At 46.1% G+C, this 19,080-nt stretch overlaps 1 protein-coding gene across 1 annotated transcript in view; it reads left to right on the forward strand.

The window, feature by feature from the left end:
• The window catches only part of LOC106808704 (disintegrin and metalloproteinase domain-containing protein 12-like), a 102,891-nt gene that overhangs the window by 4,342 nt on the left and 79,469 nt on the right, over positions 1–19,080 (forward strand). The window contains exon 2 of the mRNA XM_014811533.1: positions 14,436–14,554. Within this exon, the coding sequence (XP_014667019.1) occupies positions 14,436–14,554 (119 nt within the window). The remainder of the gene's footprint in view (positions 1–14,435; positions 14,555–19,080) is intronic.

Here is a 19,080-nt window from a genome sequence, read left to right on the forward strand (position 1 = left end):
CACACCCTCCAGCACAACCCCACACCACCACACACCACACTCCACACACCACACCACCACACCACGACACACCACCCACACACCCACACACGCACACGCACACACCCACAAGCACTCGCCACTACACCCACACACCACACACACACACCACACACCCACACTACCACACGACCACACATCCACCCCCAACCACTGCATTCCGCCACCCACCACACAGCAACACCCACACCACCCACACATCCAGCACCCGCACACACACTCCCCGCGCCCCTGCCCCGCCCCACACACCGCCGCACCAACAGCACACCACCGACACCACGATGCGACGCTCTGGGACACACACCGACAGCCGCCGGGCACCACAGCATGCCACACACCACACACCACACACTCCCGTAACCCCTGACCCAAGCCACACGCGCACACACTACATCCACCACCACCACACACACACGCCCCTCCAGCGCGCTCAGTTGCCCACGCCCGCCCGCCCCGCCCGCGCCCCCGGCAATGAGACCCCCGACCACAAGACCACACACACACACCACACGCCACACAGCCGTACCACACAACCACACAACACGCCCCCACACACCAACACACACACACACACCACCCACCCACACCACCACATCACGCACGACAACCCCCACACGCCAGCAGGCCCCGCCAAGCAGGACACCAAACAGCGCATCACACCACACTCCACCACACCGAAAACTCCAGCACACCAACACAGCGCACACACTTCCACACACCCACCACCACCACAGCACCACCACCCACACCAGCGACACACCGCACAACACCACCACCACACCCACTCCCCTCGTCCGCCACACACCCACACACGCCCACAGCACCACGCCTCGGACACCACCAGCACATGCGCCCAGCACACGGACACACACGCGACAGCACTAGCATCCACACGACACACCCACAACACCCACTCCCAACACGGCTCCATCTCTCCAGCCATCCACCCACGCACATCACCACGACGCCCACACAGCGCACCCAAACCACTCATCTCCCTAGCCACACCACCCCACTCGCCACCCCGACAGCACCATCACAGCCAGCCCCACTAACCACTCATTCCCACCCACACAACAACCCCCCGCCCACACACCACCACACCACACACCCAGCACACCACACACCACTACCCACACACGCAACACACCAGCAGCACCACGACAGTCCAACCACAGCGCGCACACACCACACACCACACATACGCACAGTCACCACGACACCCCACGACATCCACCCAACCACTGTCATGCTCCCACGCCACCACGCCTCACCACTACAGCACCACAGCACCCCCCACCCAACCACGGTCATTCCAAGCCCCGGACCCCAACCCGACTACACACAGCCGACGCCCCCCACAGTGGTTGCCCTCCCCACCCACACCACCGCCACCCCAACCAGCATGTCATTCGCCAGCTCCACCACCCACCGACGGAGGCACACCACAACACCACCAACCCGCATTGACCCAGGCCAGCCACCCCACCCACCACACACACCCACCACAGGCTCCCACCCAACACCACTCATTTCCAGCCACCGTCCCACCACACACACCACACACCCACCCAACGCTACTCCATGTCCGCAAGCCACACCGCACTCCGGCACACCCACACACCCACCCAACCACTTCCATCTCACCAGCCACCACCACCCACGCACACCACACACATCACCCCACCAACCACTAACCATTCCGCCCACCACCACCCACCCACGACACACCGACAACACCGCACCCACAACCCGACCCTCATCCCCGAAGCCCCACCACCTCACGCCACGCACAGCACACCAACACACCACCCAACTAACTTACCCACCCAGCCACGACGCCGAAGCCACCCGATCGCCGCCACAACTCACGTACCACTCAGCGAATTAACCACTCGACCGTAATAAAAGACACGCCGCCCCCCCAATTTCCCACGGCATGGGAGAAGTAATGGTCGATGTAACCCGCCGAGGCTCCTCGCTATTCGGCGCGCCACTCTAAAGCTATCAACAATAGTTTGTTCTACTAACTTCATTGTTATAGTTCAGCTCGCCCCTCATCCGCCCACCTGCGCTGCCAGCGCCCCCCGTGGCCCACAAGGAGTCGTCCACATGCGACATTTTTCCGAGCGCGATGCGTTAAGGCTCTTGATCGAGAGCCCGAGGGGTAATTCACGGGGAGCTTAAATAATATATGAAAATTCAGCTAGGTGGCTGAAACCCAGCTGTTCACGTTAAAGAAAGAAACTAGAGTGGAAGCCGCGGAAAGAGAGAGAGAAAGACAACAGTCCCACGTAGGAGAGAGAGAGAGAGAGAGACGAGAGAAGAGAGAGAGAGAGAGAGCAATTACAGCAAGTCCTCACCAGGCAGAGAGAGAGAGTGAGAGGAAGGAAAAGGACGACAAAAAGCGGAAAGCGGGGCTTTTGCTCTCCCCATCTGCTCGCGTCCTCTGCCTACTCTGCGTGCTAACCAACTGCCCGCCTCACCCTGCTGCCGTTTTGTTTGCCTGCGACTGCGTAAATCGACCGATTGAGCTTTTACAGTGGCCAATTTATTACAGAGCGGGTTATTAGAAAAAGAACAGCGGACGTCGCTCGCTCGACCACGCTGTAGCTGCCATCTACAGCGAACGCATCGCCCTGTCACGGTTCAGGCCAGGGACGGCACGCTGCAGGCAGGTCAGGCAGGCGCGCGTGCGGCGCGCATGCGCGGCAACTCTGTACTGTTGGCCGGCCGATCTCCTTCTGTTTTATGCAGCCTCTTAGGCTTCCACCGCATCCTTGCCCCGCATCTCTGCTCGCCCAGCATAGCGCCACAACGAAGCATCCCTGCCAGCATCCTAAACCAGCATCCCCTTGCCCGCATTCTGCCACAAATCCTTGCGCCGCACCCCTGCGCAGCACTCCTTTGCCCGCATCCCTGCCAGCATCGCCAACGACATCGCCTCGCCAGCATTCTTTCTACCACATCGCTTGCCCCGCATTCCTAGCCAGCATCCCTTGCCAGCATCCCTGCCAGCATCCTTGCCGCCGCATCGCCTGCCAGCATCCTTGCGCCCGCCGCATCCCCGCTGCAGCCATCCCTGCCACGCATGCCTCTCGCCTGTTAACCCATCCCGTGACAGTGGAGCAGAAACGAGACGCAGGTGAAGTGGACCATACCTAGGTCGGCATTGCGAAGTTGAGACCAAACTATTAGGTCATGAAGAGGAAGAAGCTAGGAAGGATAAATGGGAAAGCGACAGATAAAACCACACCATAGAGAGGGAGAGCGTGGAAGGGAGCATAACCAGAACAGGAGGAGAGAGGGGACGCCGAGCGGAGAGCCAGAGACGAGAGAAGAGAGAGAGAGAGATATAATGAGAGCAAGTGTAGAGGAGTGTGCGGCACACGACAGAAAGAGATAGAAAGAGACCCGGATACAGCGAGAAAGAGAGAGAAAGGCATACAGCGAGTGACGGAGAAAGAGAGAGAGAGCGCGCGGCCGCGAAAGACGAAAAGCGAGCGACGGGATTGCGAGAGAAAAAGAGCGAAGAGAAAGGCGCCGCGTGCCTAAGGAAAGAGGAGAGGAGAGAGAAGAGAGAGAGAGAGAGTAGAGGAGAGCAGGCTGGGATAGGCGTTTCGGTAAAAAAATGGTGCGACATACGAACGCAGGGGGGTTAAATAGCTTTTGAATGAAAAAACCGGCGTCTAATGCATAATAAAAAGAAGGTTAAAGGAAAGAAATAGCAGGCAGTCGAAGGTTGTCTCCTCTCACTGCAGCGGCTAACGGCAGCACCGGCCCACGGTTAAGTAGCTCTCTAACGGTTTAACCGCTGATTTCCATTGTCGCGACCCATTGAGCGAAAGTCTCGTCTAATTGATTGGAACGATAAGTATGGGGAGTATAGTAGGGTGTAAGGGAACGCACACGCATGAAGCGCAAGTGACACACGCACACGCGCGCGCAGCTGGACTGCTACCCCCAGGCATGCAGAGCATGCAGGGCAGGACCAGGCAGGCAGGCAGGAAGCGCTGGCAGGCCAGGCAGGCAGGCAGTCAGGCCCAGGGCACGTCCAGGCAAGCGCAGGCCAGGTAGGGCAAGCCAGGCAGCGGACAGGCAGGCAGGGCAGGCAGCCGCATGCCGGCAGGCAGGCAATGGCAGCGAAGTCAAGGCAGGCAGGCAGGGAGGCACGCTCCACGGCACGGCCAAGCACGGAACAGGCAAGGCGAAGTAGCAGACGCAGGCAGAGAGGCGACGCAGGCAGGCAAGCCGGTACAGTGGGACAGCAAGCAGACAGGTAGGCCAATTGAAAGCAGGCGCAACACTATCATCCCAGCCCTGTGAACATCTTAGTTGCGGGCTGGGTCACTCGTAACCAGTCTGCATTCCTAGACAGTAAGTTGGCGCGTGACAAGATCCGCAGCGAGTAGTGTAGGTTGGCCCTCCTTGTCAAAGACAACTAAAAGATTTCACAAAATGAGTTAAAATATTACTTGGCGCCCAAATCTAAACCCTACGGAGATTAACTCATTGAAGGCAAACCAACTGCGTGCTGTTATAACTTTGACGAGGAAAACCATGCATTGATGTTAAACTAGCAGCTTCTGGGATTTTTGCATAACTTGCTTTCGGGTACACATCAGCTTCGAATTAGTGAGTCGAGAGCGGAGACGAGGACCGTAAGGACCTGGCTCTTCTTTGTCGAAATCTTGTGCATGGTCGCAGCTATGGTGGAAATTGGGGACTGAGTGGTGTGGCCAGGAATACTAATGCCATAGGAGACATTTACGATGGAGATGAATTATTCAGAACAGTGTTAGACAATCTCGCATCGCTACAGAAAACAGTCTTTGTCCGGTAAATACAATTTTAACAACATGTTAATAATCAATGACATGTGTCCCCATCGATGAATCCAATGAGCATTTAGTAACATTATCTAACAGCGTATGCCATTAGTAACATTGTTATGAACAATTGTTGACTGAATAGATGTGGCAGGGTCTCTCCAGGAACGATTGGAAAGACACGGGGGAGGTGGAGGGAGGAGGGAACACTCAGGGGGGTCCGGGGGCCGTGCTTTTTTTTACACCGCATGGGGCGGTAAGGAAAGCGCGAGAGGAAGATGCGCCACCGCCTACAGACGCGTCGCCCATATACGGCTATTTGGCGGAGAGCTAGCTCGAGTATATTGAAGATAGCCGAGTCTGTTTGAGCGGAGGTTAGTGTAGGGACAGTGGGAGTAGAAGGTGTAGTCATGCATAGCTGTGCTGTCCTGCCGAGCTTACATCCAGGCGATAGTTGTAGGACGTTTTGACGGCGCCGCATGTAGTGGTACCGGTAAAAATAGCACGCGGGTGGGGGGGTAACTGGTCGAGAAATGGGGAATTCTTGACGGATCCGGATTCCGTGCCAGCCGTGCAACTTTGTAATTTGTGGCTCGAATTTCTCGGGTCAGAGGTAATTAAACGGGTGGCAACGGATGGAACGGTGGGGAGTTTTTTGCGCCGCAAACGGGGCCGGTTGGCCGTGCGCCGGTTTGCGCAACGTTAGGGAGGGGGCTGTAATGGTGATAATAATTTACTGAATAATACTAATATACTACTACTAGTGAATAATATCATGCACGGTGTCCCATTCACCATACAGTCAATTAGGGACGGCAATTCCCGGAGGATTGATCACAAATGTCAGGTGGATGTCGCCCCGGTCTGCCTGGTCGACTGCATTGCAAGCGTTTTTCACATCCCCCATGGCACTTGGAACGTTCAATAAATAAAATGAGCGATCAAATGTAACCGCGGTGGAAATTATAGACAACCAAGACTCACTGTCAGTGTCGTTCGCAGGGAACTGGAGCGAACGTAACACGTCTTGAACTCTACTGATGCCAGTACCACACGCTACCTTTTTGACTTGCGCTCGACATCTCAAGTACTGCCATTATCTATCATTCTATGTAAACCGTGAAACCATGCATGAGTGTATATTTCGCGGCGTGTTTGTGTAGGTTAAATTAGATAATCTGATTTCAAACGCGTACGAGTACTGGAATGTACTACTACCTCTTACGTTAGCTCGTGCATCTGATATTTACGACAGACAGCGAGTCATGTCATGCGACTGCGCGGGCGCACTTTGTGTGAGGACATGTACCCAACTTATCAGTAGTTTCGCAGCGAGGGTGACATGACCGGCCAGCAATGCGTCCAAGTGGTAGACATTTTTAAGGCGAGTAGGCTAGGTGCGGCTAGCGATACAGCCGACTGTCGGCTGCAGAGGCGCGACGAATATATGGTTGTGGGTTGTAGACTGTAGCAGCTGTGAACCGGGGCCTTGGATTAAGTGGAAGGGCGATGGGAACGTTGCGAATGAGATAACTGTTATTCTGTGTTCGTGTGGTATTTAAGCGCAATTTACTTTCTACTGATTTTGCAAATTTTTCGAAGCTTGCATAGTGCGGACGTGATGAGATTGGCTAAGGTTAGATTTTTGGCGTACACTTCGGACTCTTCAACACGGCCTATTAATAGAGCTTCGCCGTGTGAGCATGGACCACAACCTATCTGAGTATCTCTGTGACTTCGTGTTGGAGACGGAGTAATGTTACCCCGCTGGTGAAACCACAGTTTTATACAGTCGTGGACATGTGATTCAAGTAACGTTATGAAACATAGGAATTAGTAATGTGGTCAGCGGAGCCTGAGTGGCTGGTGTGTGTACGTTTACCCAGTGTATCATTCTATGATGGTACGGGTACACTAGCTCGCAAGAAACGGTTCATTGCTAGGGTTAGAATAGTTTTTGTAGGAGGTACACAACAGATTTTCGCAAATGATGATGTCAGGCTGTATATTGACGTAGTCACACAGCCTGGCCGGGTTTACGATGTCATCTGTGTATTCTGCGTTACTACTAGTACTATGAAAGTACTGACTACCTACCTGTACAGTACTGTAATCCCAGCACACAGGATGGGTGTGTTAGGGGGCCAGGGTAGGGCGATTACCCGGATAAGGGTAGTGGGACCCTATCCTGTGTTTGTGTTCACATTATTGTATCTTACTACATGACTACCTAGTGAGCTACTACTAGCTAGTACGGACTACTACTACTACCTCTAGTGATCCTAGGCTAGTGCTGCGCTGCTAGTACTACTCCCTAGTAAGCGTGAAGCTGAGAATATTACGCGCCGATATAGAAGAGTCGTGGGCACAATTTATGTGGTCTAGTAAGTACGTGGTAGGGCTAGCGGCAGTCCTGCTGTCAAGGGCATAAAAGGTCTAGGAAAGGAAAAGGGGCAGACACGGACTTTTGAGTAGACCCGGTGTCTCTGTTTACAAGAGCAGTAGATGACATGTAAACAATATGGTTGACTAATAAGCTCTAGTAGTTACTATAGCCGCGCATACAGTTGGCGGCAGGCCTGGCGGCCAACTGTACGGCGGGCTAATATAGTTACCAGGTTTCTTCTAGCTTGCGCAACTGGGCGCGCGTTCGCCGCGCCCGTTTGGGAAAAACTGCCCCGCTGTTAATGCAGTTGGCGCCCGGCTGTTTAAATACCTCCGGCCCCGTTTTAAATTCCACACACAGATAAAGAGTTTGCGCAGCGCGGAATCGATCGTGAAGTAATTTGCGCGTTCGATCAGCATCGCGTACCGTGGTATTTTACCGGGTACACGCTGGCCACTGGCAGAAGTACGAGCAAGTTAAAGCACTGTCACTTAAACTGTACCAGTGTATCCGTTGGCTGCTGAAAGATGGGAAAAACACCAGATCGGACGCCGCGAAAATAAACCCCGAGCAGAAAGACGCCACGATCTCAAAATAAACGTACTCAAGCGCCACTACTTCGGCAATTATATGAATATAGTTGCCTTTGTATTTATTTTTATTTTTATATGTATTAAAATAAAATAACATTAACATCTCACAAAAAACAACAGATTATAGATGTGGACTAAGTTTGTTTATAACTTTAAAGCACGTTTATCACTAATGAACACTATCAACAGTGTCTGTTTGTAAAAAAGGTTCCATTTTGGCAACTTCAAAATGGTTTACATAATATAGAGGAATGGAAAGGGCAATTTCCACATGTATTGTAACGGTATATACGGCAGTTAACCTCAAAAATAGTGTGTTAATGGACTTACATGGTCAGAGGCATAATCTTTACCTAGACGTTTCAACGTAAAAAAAAACATTTACAACGTAAATGCTTTGTTGACCACTAAGCCCTCACTACGTTTTGGACGTGAAAATGATTTGATCTATTGTGACCCATATATCCGCGTGGGAATTTTTAAGACCAATGTACAGTGAAGTAAGAGTCACCGGTGGTTGTACAGGCGGTTAATCATAGTTGTTCGGGCTAACTGACAGGAGGTCCAGGGTACTATGTACTTTGATGTTGGTTAAGGGGTGGATAAACTTGGTCACAGTGGGAAAGCCAGACTAGAATAGTTAGTGATTATTGGTGCCCGCTCAATGCTGACGTTCTTTGGTTCTGGTCTGCCGGGGTATGACTCGCCTTGAGCTCGGCAGGTGCGGCGGGAACTAATTTATGACTCAGCAGAAATTGGAACTTCCATATTTCTAGAAAAAAACCACCAGATTGCAAGTGAAAAACCCCAAACAGGCGCCCCCGATTGAACTAAAAAACCCCAGATCTGGGTAAAAACGACGCCAGGATGGTAACACTGACTTGTAAACAGCCGAGCTGCGCTATCTATATATACATAGAATCGCGCCCATAATACCGTCATATGGTGTGGTGGCGATTTTTTTTACGCTTAATTTATCGTACGGTAAAAATACACACCCCCCGATGTTTGGACAAATTTCTGCTGTGGTGGCTGAGATTTCTGCGTGGCGCCTTGCTCGTGTCAATGCAGGGGAAACACTGCATTAGTAAGGCAGCATGAAGAATGGTGAGTTGGCTTGCAGCTATATGCCTAGGCCACAAAATGATACCTATGATAATTCATGTTTGAATTTGAATTTGAATTAAATTAAAATTTGAATTTGAATTTGAATTGAATTTGAATGAATTTGAATTGAATTTGAATTTGAATTTGAATGTAATATTTGGGTCACAATATGATATGTATCATGACATATTGCCTATTACCCTAATAAAACTGTTGCAATATGCAATCCGTAATACGATTGGCTCAAATTCTTAACTATAACAAGGATCATCCACAGGTAAGTAAATTACAGCTCACTGTACGCGGCCGACATTGTTCTGGTCATAAGAAATTGTCGATAATAGTGATAAAAAAGAACTATTTTGTAATCCTAGGATGATGCATCAAAATGAAAACCTTAATATGTCATTGCTATTGGTGAAGAGGGCTGGCATCTCACCATGGCATTGAAACAGCACACCACATCAATGTGGCAACCAGTTCACGACAATGTGCTAAACTATCATTTACAAAAGATGTGGCTGGTTACACATACTACAGAACTAATTTTAAAAACATTGGTGTGGCTTACATACAAAGAGCTAACTGTTTGCATTTAATCCCCATTTTCTACAATACCCATTAGAAGGGTCCCTCAGTGAATTCAGTTCTCTTGTCTAACTAAAATAGTATTTCTAGTTCTGCTACAGGTTAATTGACAAAAAGAATATACAACAAAAAATGAACATCAAGTAATATTAATGACAATGTTTGGGTAGTGGTACAATAGTAATAAAAATAAACATCTTTGGCAGTGACATTTGAATCGATAGCAAGTTTACCTCCCAAGTCGTGTGATTGGGAGAGGGGAGCTGATGATGCAAGATGGAGAAGCTTCCACTGAAGCTGAATAGGGTGGATATTATGTTGGGCATTTCCATCCTACTGTTGATGGGCGGGCGCCGACGCCTATTGCTAGGCGACCTCAGATCATTGTCTGTCTGCGAAAGCCGCTAATAAGTTCTTCGTTGTCTTCTGTGTGGTGTGTCTTTCTTGCTCTTGGTGTCGGGTATTGTCTCCGGTAGTAAAGCTAGGTGTGGCACCTGCAAATATGTAAGAGGAAGTAGTGTAGAAGGAGAAGAGAGAGAGAGAGAGAGCGAGAGCATAGAGAGAGAGAGAGAGGAGGAGAGAGAAGAGAGGGAGAGAGAGAGGAAAGAGAGAGAGAAGAAAGAGAAAGAGAAAGAGGAGAAAGAGAGAGAGACGAAAGAAGAGAGAGGGGAGGAGAGAGAGATGCGGAGAGAGTGGCGAGAGAGTGGAGAAAGAGCCAAGGATTAAATGATGTTGGGAGGGAAAGCAGGAGAGGAAATAGGCGAGAAGATGCAGTAAAGGCACGCGGAGTCAGGAGGAGGATGAGGAAGAAGATGGTGTAAGAGGGAGAGGTAGGATGAGAGATACATCGGGTGAAGGCTAAGTTCAATGACTTTACTTCAGCCCAATTTCTCCCAAGAATGTCTCAGGGCCTATGTATATCACTGTAGCAAATGGACAAAATTCGTGTAATATATTTTAGCGAACGCTATTAATGGTAAACCGTACTGTTGGTTAACATCAGAAGTACCTATTAAAGCTCTGGCCACGAGTGATAATGGAAATGCATCGTACTGTGAGTCACTGCGGCAGCTGTTATCAGTTTTTCCGCGACAGTTCATTTCAGTGGTTTTGCACGCAATTGGAAGAGCCAATCCTTCGGTTCTGTCACGATCTAGTAATAAGTGCCATGCACTTCGCGTTTGGGAGAGTTATTAACTATAGCCGCAAGAATGCAGCTCGTGAAGATCTTTCTTCCATGCCTGCTGCTTATTGTAATATAATTGTATAGCTACCACAACTGGAATCATGATTTTCTAACTTGGGATATGCCTGCTCGGAACTTACTCTATTTCTGGCGTGTATCTATGTGGTGACCGCGCGTGTAGCGCTCACGCGCGGGGTGCGCTCACATGGCGCGCGTATGCCACAACATTAGCAAGCCAGCGTGAACTGGGAGCTCGGCCGGGCAGCTTCCCAGCCACAGGATGTACACTGCTGTGCTGTTTGGTTGAAAGAGGTGATAACGTATTTGTAAATCATGCCAGTGGCTGTTGTGCTAGGCCGGCGTCGGTGCTCCTAGCTTTTGAAGTTAGAGCGCAAGTTACTGATTCTGCCTTTGAAGACACAAAACAAGGAATGGTGTTAAAATTGAAGACATGTTGTAATAACTTAAAAATGCTAACTGTGCTCAGAAGTTGTTCAGTATATGTGTATTCAAATACATATACTACTGTAATAACTACTGTTCACTATCAATTAACACTGTCATTTTTCCACCGCTCAATAATAGTTCAAGAAAATTTTAGAAAGAGGGAGAGAGCGAGAGAGAGAGATGGACGAGAGAGAGAGAGGAGAGAGAGAGAGAGAGAGAGAAAGAGTGAGAGAGAGAATGAGAGAAGAGATGATTGAGAGAGAGAGATAAGAGAGAAAGAGGAAGAGAGAGAGAGAGAGAGAGACGAGAGGAGAGAGAGAGAGAGATAGAGAGAGAGAGAGTAGAGAGAAGAGAGAGAGAGGGAAGAGAGATATAGAGAAATATAATGAACTACATCAATAAGATAAGAGAGAGAGAGAGAGAGAGAGAGAGAGAGAGAGAGAGAGAGAGAGATAGAGAAATATAATGACACATCAGGATAAGAGTAAGAATATATATTGGGCAGTAAACACTTGAGTTATTTACACGTCCAGTATTCCAGCTAGAGCATGGAAATTGGAATACACCCTCTAGCACCAAAGAATACAAAGAAACATGATGAATCCCTTGCACTGAGGTCAGGGCTCGAATTAAGCGACGAGAATGGCAAGGCAATTTTTTTAGGGCATGTGAGAAATCGCCTTGAATTTTCTCTAAAATAGAAAGGCACCAAGGCAACTCTCAAAATTTGAGAAGGGCACCAAGGCACTTTTGTAAAATAAAGGAAAACTCATAACAAATTAGTACATCAACATCGTCTTGCTTTTAATGTACAAAACAATATACCCCCATGTAAGCTTACACTGTAATACTGACCCCTATACCCACCTCTGCTAATATATAATGGAAGTGCAGTAACAAGAAATTTTACATGCCCGCTATCAGGAGCAAATAATTATCCGATGCCGTTATTGTTCCCTCCTGCGACTATCGGTTTTTAGCTCATCATTGCAACTACAGCACGCACGCGCACGTGTTATGTTGATTCGACTAAAAACAAAACTAGGGCAGTAGATTAAAGGGCACCGACGGCAATTACACAAAAGGGCAAGGCAGGTGACTGCCGTCGGTCGGGTTGGATTTTCAGGGGCAGTACGGCGATTGATAGGGGCACCGACGGCAATTGCCGTCGGTGCCGTCGGTTAATTCGAGCCCTGACTGAGGTGATAGTTTTAATTCTAGTAACATGTGCAGAACAACTTCATCATATTTAAGACACATACTATTGGTGTACTAGTTACCACATTTCCTGTCATTTTAGATTTTAAAATGTGCAAATTTTTTTAATGTGATTTTAATTTTTTGTTCCTTATGAAACAAAATGTTTTAAGGCAAGTATTCCAACAGTAGACTTTGAGAAATGTTTAATTGAAAGATTACACTTACTTGAAAGTAATTAATTCACTTCATTTCTTGGCAAAATTAGAGAAAACTGCACAATATGCATTATTCAATCAATTCTGTGAATATTGCGCCATATAGAAGTGAGATCACTTCGCATTGGCGAATTGACAAGTTTTAATCAGGGTGATTAAACGTCAGATGCAAGCATTGGGGCAATCCGTTTATATTTATGCCAGCTTGAATGTCTTACTTTCGTTTTTACATGTTTGAAATAGTCAGCATTTGTATATTCGTAGCAGCGCTTGGTTTTGATAGCTCCATGCTTCATGTTTTGTACACGTGTACTGAACCATGTACGTGGACTTTCCTGGTTGTAATAATTAGGGGTGCACCGGATCCAAATTTTGAATTTTTGGTGGGAACCATAACTATACCGGTAACTATCCAACCGAGAACCGTAACTTTAGCCAGAGATTAACATTATATAGTTTTAATCCTATGTCGTGCAAAATTACTTGACCTAAACTAATTAGCATTAGCAGACACATCAGTCAGAGGATTGCAGCCCAATGTTCTAATTACAAGATGTTTGTTGGGTTTATGAATTGGCTTTATTCAGTGTACAAGAGAAATTTTAGCCTCATGTGGTGATTTTATATAATCATGGGAAGGAAGTACAAAGCTCAAATTAGAATGTCCTGCCAGTAAGATTTATGTTTTTTTTCCTGACTGTTATAAAATAATGAAATTAGGAAAAAATTTGGTTCGTGCTGGAACTGGAAAACTGAAAAATTGGGGTTCTGGTCGGAACTATCAAGTGTAAATTCAATTTCTAATCTTTTCTCAACAATTTCAGCACTTAGTACTAGTAGAATTTATTGCTCATTGCCAAGTGCATGTCTGCCAAAGAACACAGCCGATAACAGCATGAATTCGTTGTTTTTTATGCCGCAGTAATCAGTAAGTTAACATATCTGATAATGGGCAAGACCTATTTTTTACATTTTTTATTTTTTGCCATGAGAGATAATCATTATAATAGGTTGATTTTTTGAAGCTAATGATGATCAAAATTAATAAGTATTAACAGTTTTTATTACTTAGTACTTACACGTGTATATATTTCCACAATATATAAAATTCCTTTGTAAAAGCTATACCTATGGCGGCCGTCGTTTCACTTGGATTCACGTTGTGAACTTCACTGCATTTAAATTCACGTCCAGGGCCACCCAAATATGCTACGAATGCGGCTCATTCAAAATTCAATTCGGCAAGTCCTTTGATTCTCGCGCATCTAAAATTTAACCCGCGCAAGCAGGAAAGCCGATCGCTCGTTTGACTGCAGCAACCCGCCGGATATTGGGCCCGTAGCTGACTCACATTGCTTCGCAACCGTATTTCAATATGTCCGTGTGTAATACACTACTGTGATTGATATTCAGTGTATCATATGGTTGTGTCTGACTATGTATATGTCACTAGAAACCGCTACAGATGCACTACTGTGTGTGCTAATTTTTGGTTTTGATGTATTAGTTTTCTTAGGAAATAACCATAAAAATGCCAAGAAATAGCAAGCAAGTATAACATTAGTGAACGAGAAAGGATGTCTATCTATATTTGAACACCATTTATATCATTTTTTACCAACAAAGAACCGACTGACTAGTCGTTGGCCACCCTGGTCAATCTGCTACAATAATTCCAGTGATACTGTTTCTGGTATTTTCTCTATGTTTTAGTCTTGTTCAGAAAAACCTTTCTGTAGAAATTTGTTAAAATTGCACGAAGGCTACCTAAATGTAAATGCACAGCTCCAATTATATATTAATTTGTAAAGCATGACTTTGAAATACTGTGTTCTTATTTTGCAGGCACACATATACAAAGGATCCATGGATCCTTGCCTTCACAAGAATTCCAACAGCATGACATTACAGTGCCTTTCCAGCTAGTTAGCCGACAGAAGCGGCATGTAGATACTTTCACTGAGGTAAGAGATCGGAGATATATATGTCAAGAAAAATATATGTCAAATCACGGTGTGAACTTGTTTACATGCGCCTATACAGCCTGTGTGTGCATAGCTCAGTGCGCTAGCGATAGCTGAATGGTGGAATGCATAGACTCAGTGAGGAATTACTGGCCAAAACAGTAGTAGCCACCTGGGTACCACGGTAGCCACCTGGTAGCCAAGGTAGAAATACTAAAGGCCCAGTTCAAATTTTAGGGTTGCCGAGCTCATTGCATGAAGCTCCAAAGGTTAGGATTCACGTTCTTGAAAGATTACACCAAATTGCTGCTCTATTATATGCATTAAAAAATTTATAGGCATAAAGCTTCAGAGCAGATATTATAAGGAAAGAAATGCAAGTCTTTTTTTAACAGTTCCTAGCAGTTCTAAGTGCAGATTGAGATCGATTTCGTGCTAGTGGTATAGCATCAAGCTTTCATCATGTACAGCAATGAAGTAAGAAACGGCAAGCGAATTGTGTTTGTGCAATCGTAGCACTCAAAAAACATTTACTTATGCCAACAAACCTTCGCATTCTGGGTGACATTCTGGCGAAATTCTGGAGTCTAAGATTATTTTTACTCACGTTGGGCAAGTGGTAATTTTCATCACCGAGAATGAGTTCTCTCACGTTAATTGTGTTATGAGATTCTCATATGACCATATTACCGGTTCTGTCGAATGCTTACAGCACGTTTGTTGTCATGCGACCGACACATTTGTCTCCTAACAATAATCGGCTGCGTGTGCAATGCCCCCAAAACACAAAACATTTAGTTGTCTTTCCCGAAAATTGTTGTCGAGATCCATCATGTATGATATTCGAGAACAATATTTTGTGTAAATGTCAGAGAGTAGGCTGTGTTCATCGCGCGTCTAGACCAGGGCAAAAGACCTTTTTGGCTCGTTAATCAGTCAGCATGCACCTAGTGATCATGTCATTTTCAAATTTTGCAAGAAGACAAATGTCTGCTGTGCGCGTGGGCTCGGGGGGGGGGGGGGCACAGCATTAGGAAAGAAACAAAGACAAATGTTTATTTGACGCATTGCAATAGATATTTGCTGTGTGAGTTCAGGACGTGCCCAACAGGCAGGAATATGCTGAAATAGCCACATGCACATTTACACTGTGACTATTATGACTAAATTGAGTGATACACTGTGCTAATCTTTGAACAATACGGTGCAGACCGGCCCAGTGTGTCAATGTGTCACATTATGCTAATCCGGCAGTAAACAACATTGGGATGGTGGTGCGTTCAATGTATATACATATATATATATATAAACTAGAGCGCGTAAAGTATTTGCTCAGTTTATGATCATGTGCTCTTGATAAGAAGTAGGCCCTACTTGCATGCATTATGATATTGTTATGCTTACCTTCGCAATCCATTTATTATCACCATATACTACGCTATCAGGAATCTATGTTATACACTCCTGACACTAATGGCATATTAATCGGATTTGTCCCCAGTTGTAGGGGGCATATGTGTATGATATTACATGTGTATTATGCCTATACCAGTATTGCTCATTTACATGTATATATATGGCATGCCGTTATTATATGCAGTTGTTGCAAACACGGCCTTCCTGGTTTAGGTGCGATTTGTGATGATATATTTGGAAATTTTGGAAGCCTTTCTGTGATTACAGTCAACAGCTGACGCGTTCACTTGCAGGACTTCATATATGACTTCTGTTCTCTGTGAACTGCAAACTTTTGTCTGTGAACAAAAATCGTCTAGCCACGTCAAGAATCCCACCGGCGTGTTAAAAATTGGAAACGCAAAGCAAAGTAGGGGAGAAGACTTGAAATATAATAAATCGTGTGGGATATCCTTGTCCCTGCCAACACATATCGTATCTCGGGCATTGGAATTATGGCTACAGTCAACCCTGTGTTACGCGTAACCTCTGTGGGGTGGCTACTTGATCATTGCCGACGTAAAAAATTCTTTGTTGAAAGATGCTATGTTATAAATTCTGTTCAGAGTGGCGCCTGCATCTGTTATGTCCTGTCAAGGTCTAGCTCGAGTTTTTAACAATGTGGGGGTGGCACCAGAAGTTGGCCGACACAGGGGCTAACGCCCCGATGATGGGGGTGGGGTGGGCTATTCCCCTGATACTGTCAGTAAGAGAGGTCAGGAGGTTACTAAAGCTGCTTCTCCCCTAAGTTCATTTTATCTAACCAAAGTAGTGTTCTGTGCAAGCACTTTGAGTGGAAGAGCAAGTGCATAGAAGTGTTTAGATCGGACAGACTCGACATATATATATAAGCCTGCTTGTTCAAAAACCTTGCATTCCGATGTTTGCATCGGGAAAAAGACGTGTCAAGATTTTGTGCTAACTGCTAAGTAATATTTACACAGCGACTCCAGTGAAACTTCAGTGTGTATAATTATCTTGCGTTGTTAGTGCAGGCAAACGTAGTACGTAAATAAGCCGAAATTCGTATCATTGTGCCAAAATCTATTAACGGAAGTAAGTTTGATGAAGAGATTATTTCTGGAAGCTACTTAACCATGAGTTTTTTTGTAAAAAATGCTTTATTTCGTTTTTGCAAAAACGAATTGAAAATTATTACCACAGATCAGCGAGTGCGTATTTTGAATAGTAAATTTCAAACGAACAGAAATGGCAGTTTGTATACATTTTGGGCACCATAATCACTGTTCTCAAGGATTGTGTGTACTAAATGTTGCATTTCTGGGCATTTTTATGCGGAAATATAGAAATTGTAGTGTGTGTATACGAATATTTATGACAGATTTTTATGGGGGGGGGGGGATTCCATTTTAACTCATATTGCGAGAAGGGCTGTATACAACTGAATCCGATATGTCATTTTTTCCTTCTCTAAATTTTAAGGTTTAATATGGAATTTTTAGCTGCATTTTAGAGGGGAAGTATTTGATATATCTCATAATCTGTAAAATATATGTACAGGTTAATCAGCCCCTCAATCTGCTGATTGTTTTCATAAGTTATTGGAACTTGCGCAGTGATACAACTTTACAAGTGAAGGGTGACTGCAAATCTTTTCCATAGTTCATCTCCCAACAGACACGTACATGCATTCACTCACACACTCACTCACGCACGCACGCATGCACACACAGAGGGAGAGTGAGTGAGTGAGTGAATAAGGTAGCTGGGGCAGGGAGGGAGGGAGGGAGCGAGGGCGAGGACGAGAGAGCGAGACCTGTAATACATAAACATGTCAATGTAGCTAAGCCAAGGCACGGAAAATGTGCTTGCATTATGGGTTACAATGTTTGTGCAACAACATATCCCTACTGCATACTGAAATGTCATTCCACACCATTGCCATCCGAGTGCAGTCGTTTACTGAGGATTGATGTATGCACTGCTTTACGTACCATTAGCTCTCTCGCTGCAAACGTACTTACGTAAGCCTCACCATTGCAAATGTCTATATACCAGCAGGGTACCACCAGCTCACATGTTTGTGTGCAAATGGCTGCGTGTGTTCGTACATTTACTGCTTGCTTTCCAGTAGAGAAAATGTGCTGTAGGACGCACCAACTGCGTTGCAGGAGTAGAAAGCGGTCGTCCAGGTTCAGGTTCCGATGGTGTCGTAGTAGTAGTAGTAGTAGTAGTAGTAGTAGTAGTAGTACTGTAGTAGTCTAGTAGTGTAGTACTAAGTAGTGTAGTAGTAGTAGTAGTAGTAGTAGTAGTAGTAGTAGTAGTGTAGTAGTAGTGACGTAGTAGTAGTGTAGTGAGCGTAGTGCTGAGAGGGTCTATGTCCCCCAGGGTACTGCCGGACGTACCCTGGGTACGATCCGGTATACCGGAACGTACCCTAGTACTATCTAACATGCCGGACCGTACCTCGCCTACGCAACTAACGAGTCTAGGGAGTCGCCTACGCCTACTCCCTAACCCTAACCCTAACCATATCAAATAGTTACGAGGGTACGTTCCGGTATACCGGACTGTACCCAGGGCGCGTTCCGGCAGTACCCTTGGGGACATAGACCCTATGAGGAGTAGGCGTAGTAAGTCAGGAGATTTCTCCTCTAGTTTCAGATGGTGATGTATTGATGGCAGTGTACGGGGATGACTTTGGTTTGGCGATCGAGCGTTGCCGTTGTGTTGCGTCACTGCTGTATGTGCACATGTTCAGTTTTAACTATAGTGCCGCAAGGCAACAGAGCTCGACTAACGGAAGGAAACAGTGTATTGTGCATTGTGCATTAAACTTGTGTATTGATGTGACGACGAAGGAAAGCACGATTTGATGATGAGGTGTTATGAGTAAATTATAGCGCAGTGTATGTTATTTAAAATTGTAGGATCAATATACGTTTATAGTATGGGTATTTCTGATTGAAAATTTGCAAATAAGAGATTAGTGGTTGGCCTTTGCATAAGTTATGAGCAGTATATATATGTACACAATGAAACTATATATATATATATATATATATATATATTATATATATGAAGAGACTAATAAACACTATAATTGTACT

The sequence above is a fragment of the Priapulus caudatus genome, unplaced genomic scaffold (genome assembly GCF_000485595.1).
Source record: "Priapulus caudatus unplaced genomic scaffold, Priapulus_caudatus-5.0.1 Scaffold298, whole genome shotgun sequence".
NCBI lineage: Eukaryota > Metazoa > Priapulida > Priapulimorpha > Priapulimorphida > Priapulidae > Priapulus > Priapulus caudatus.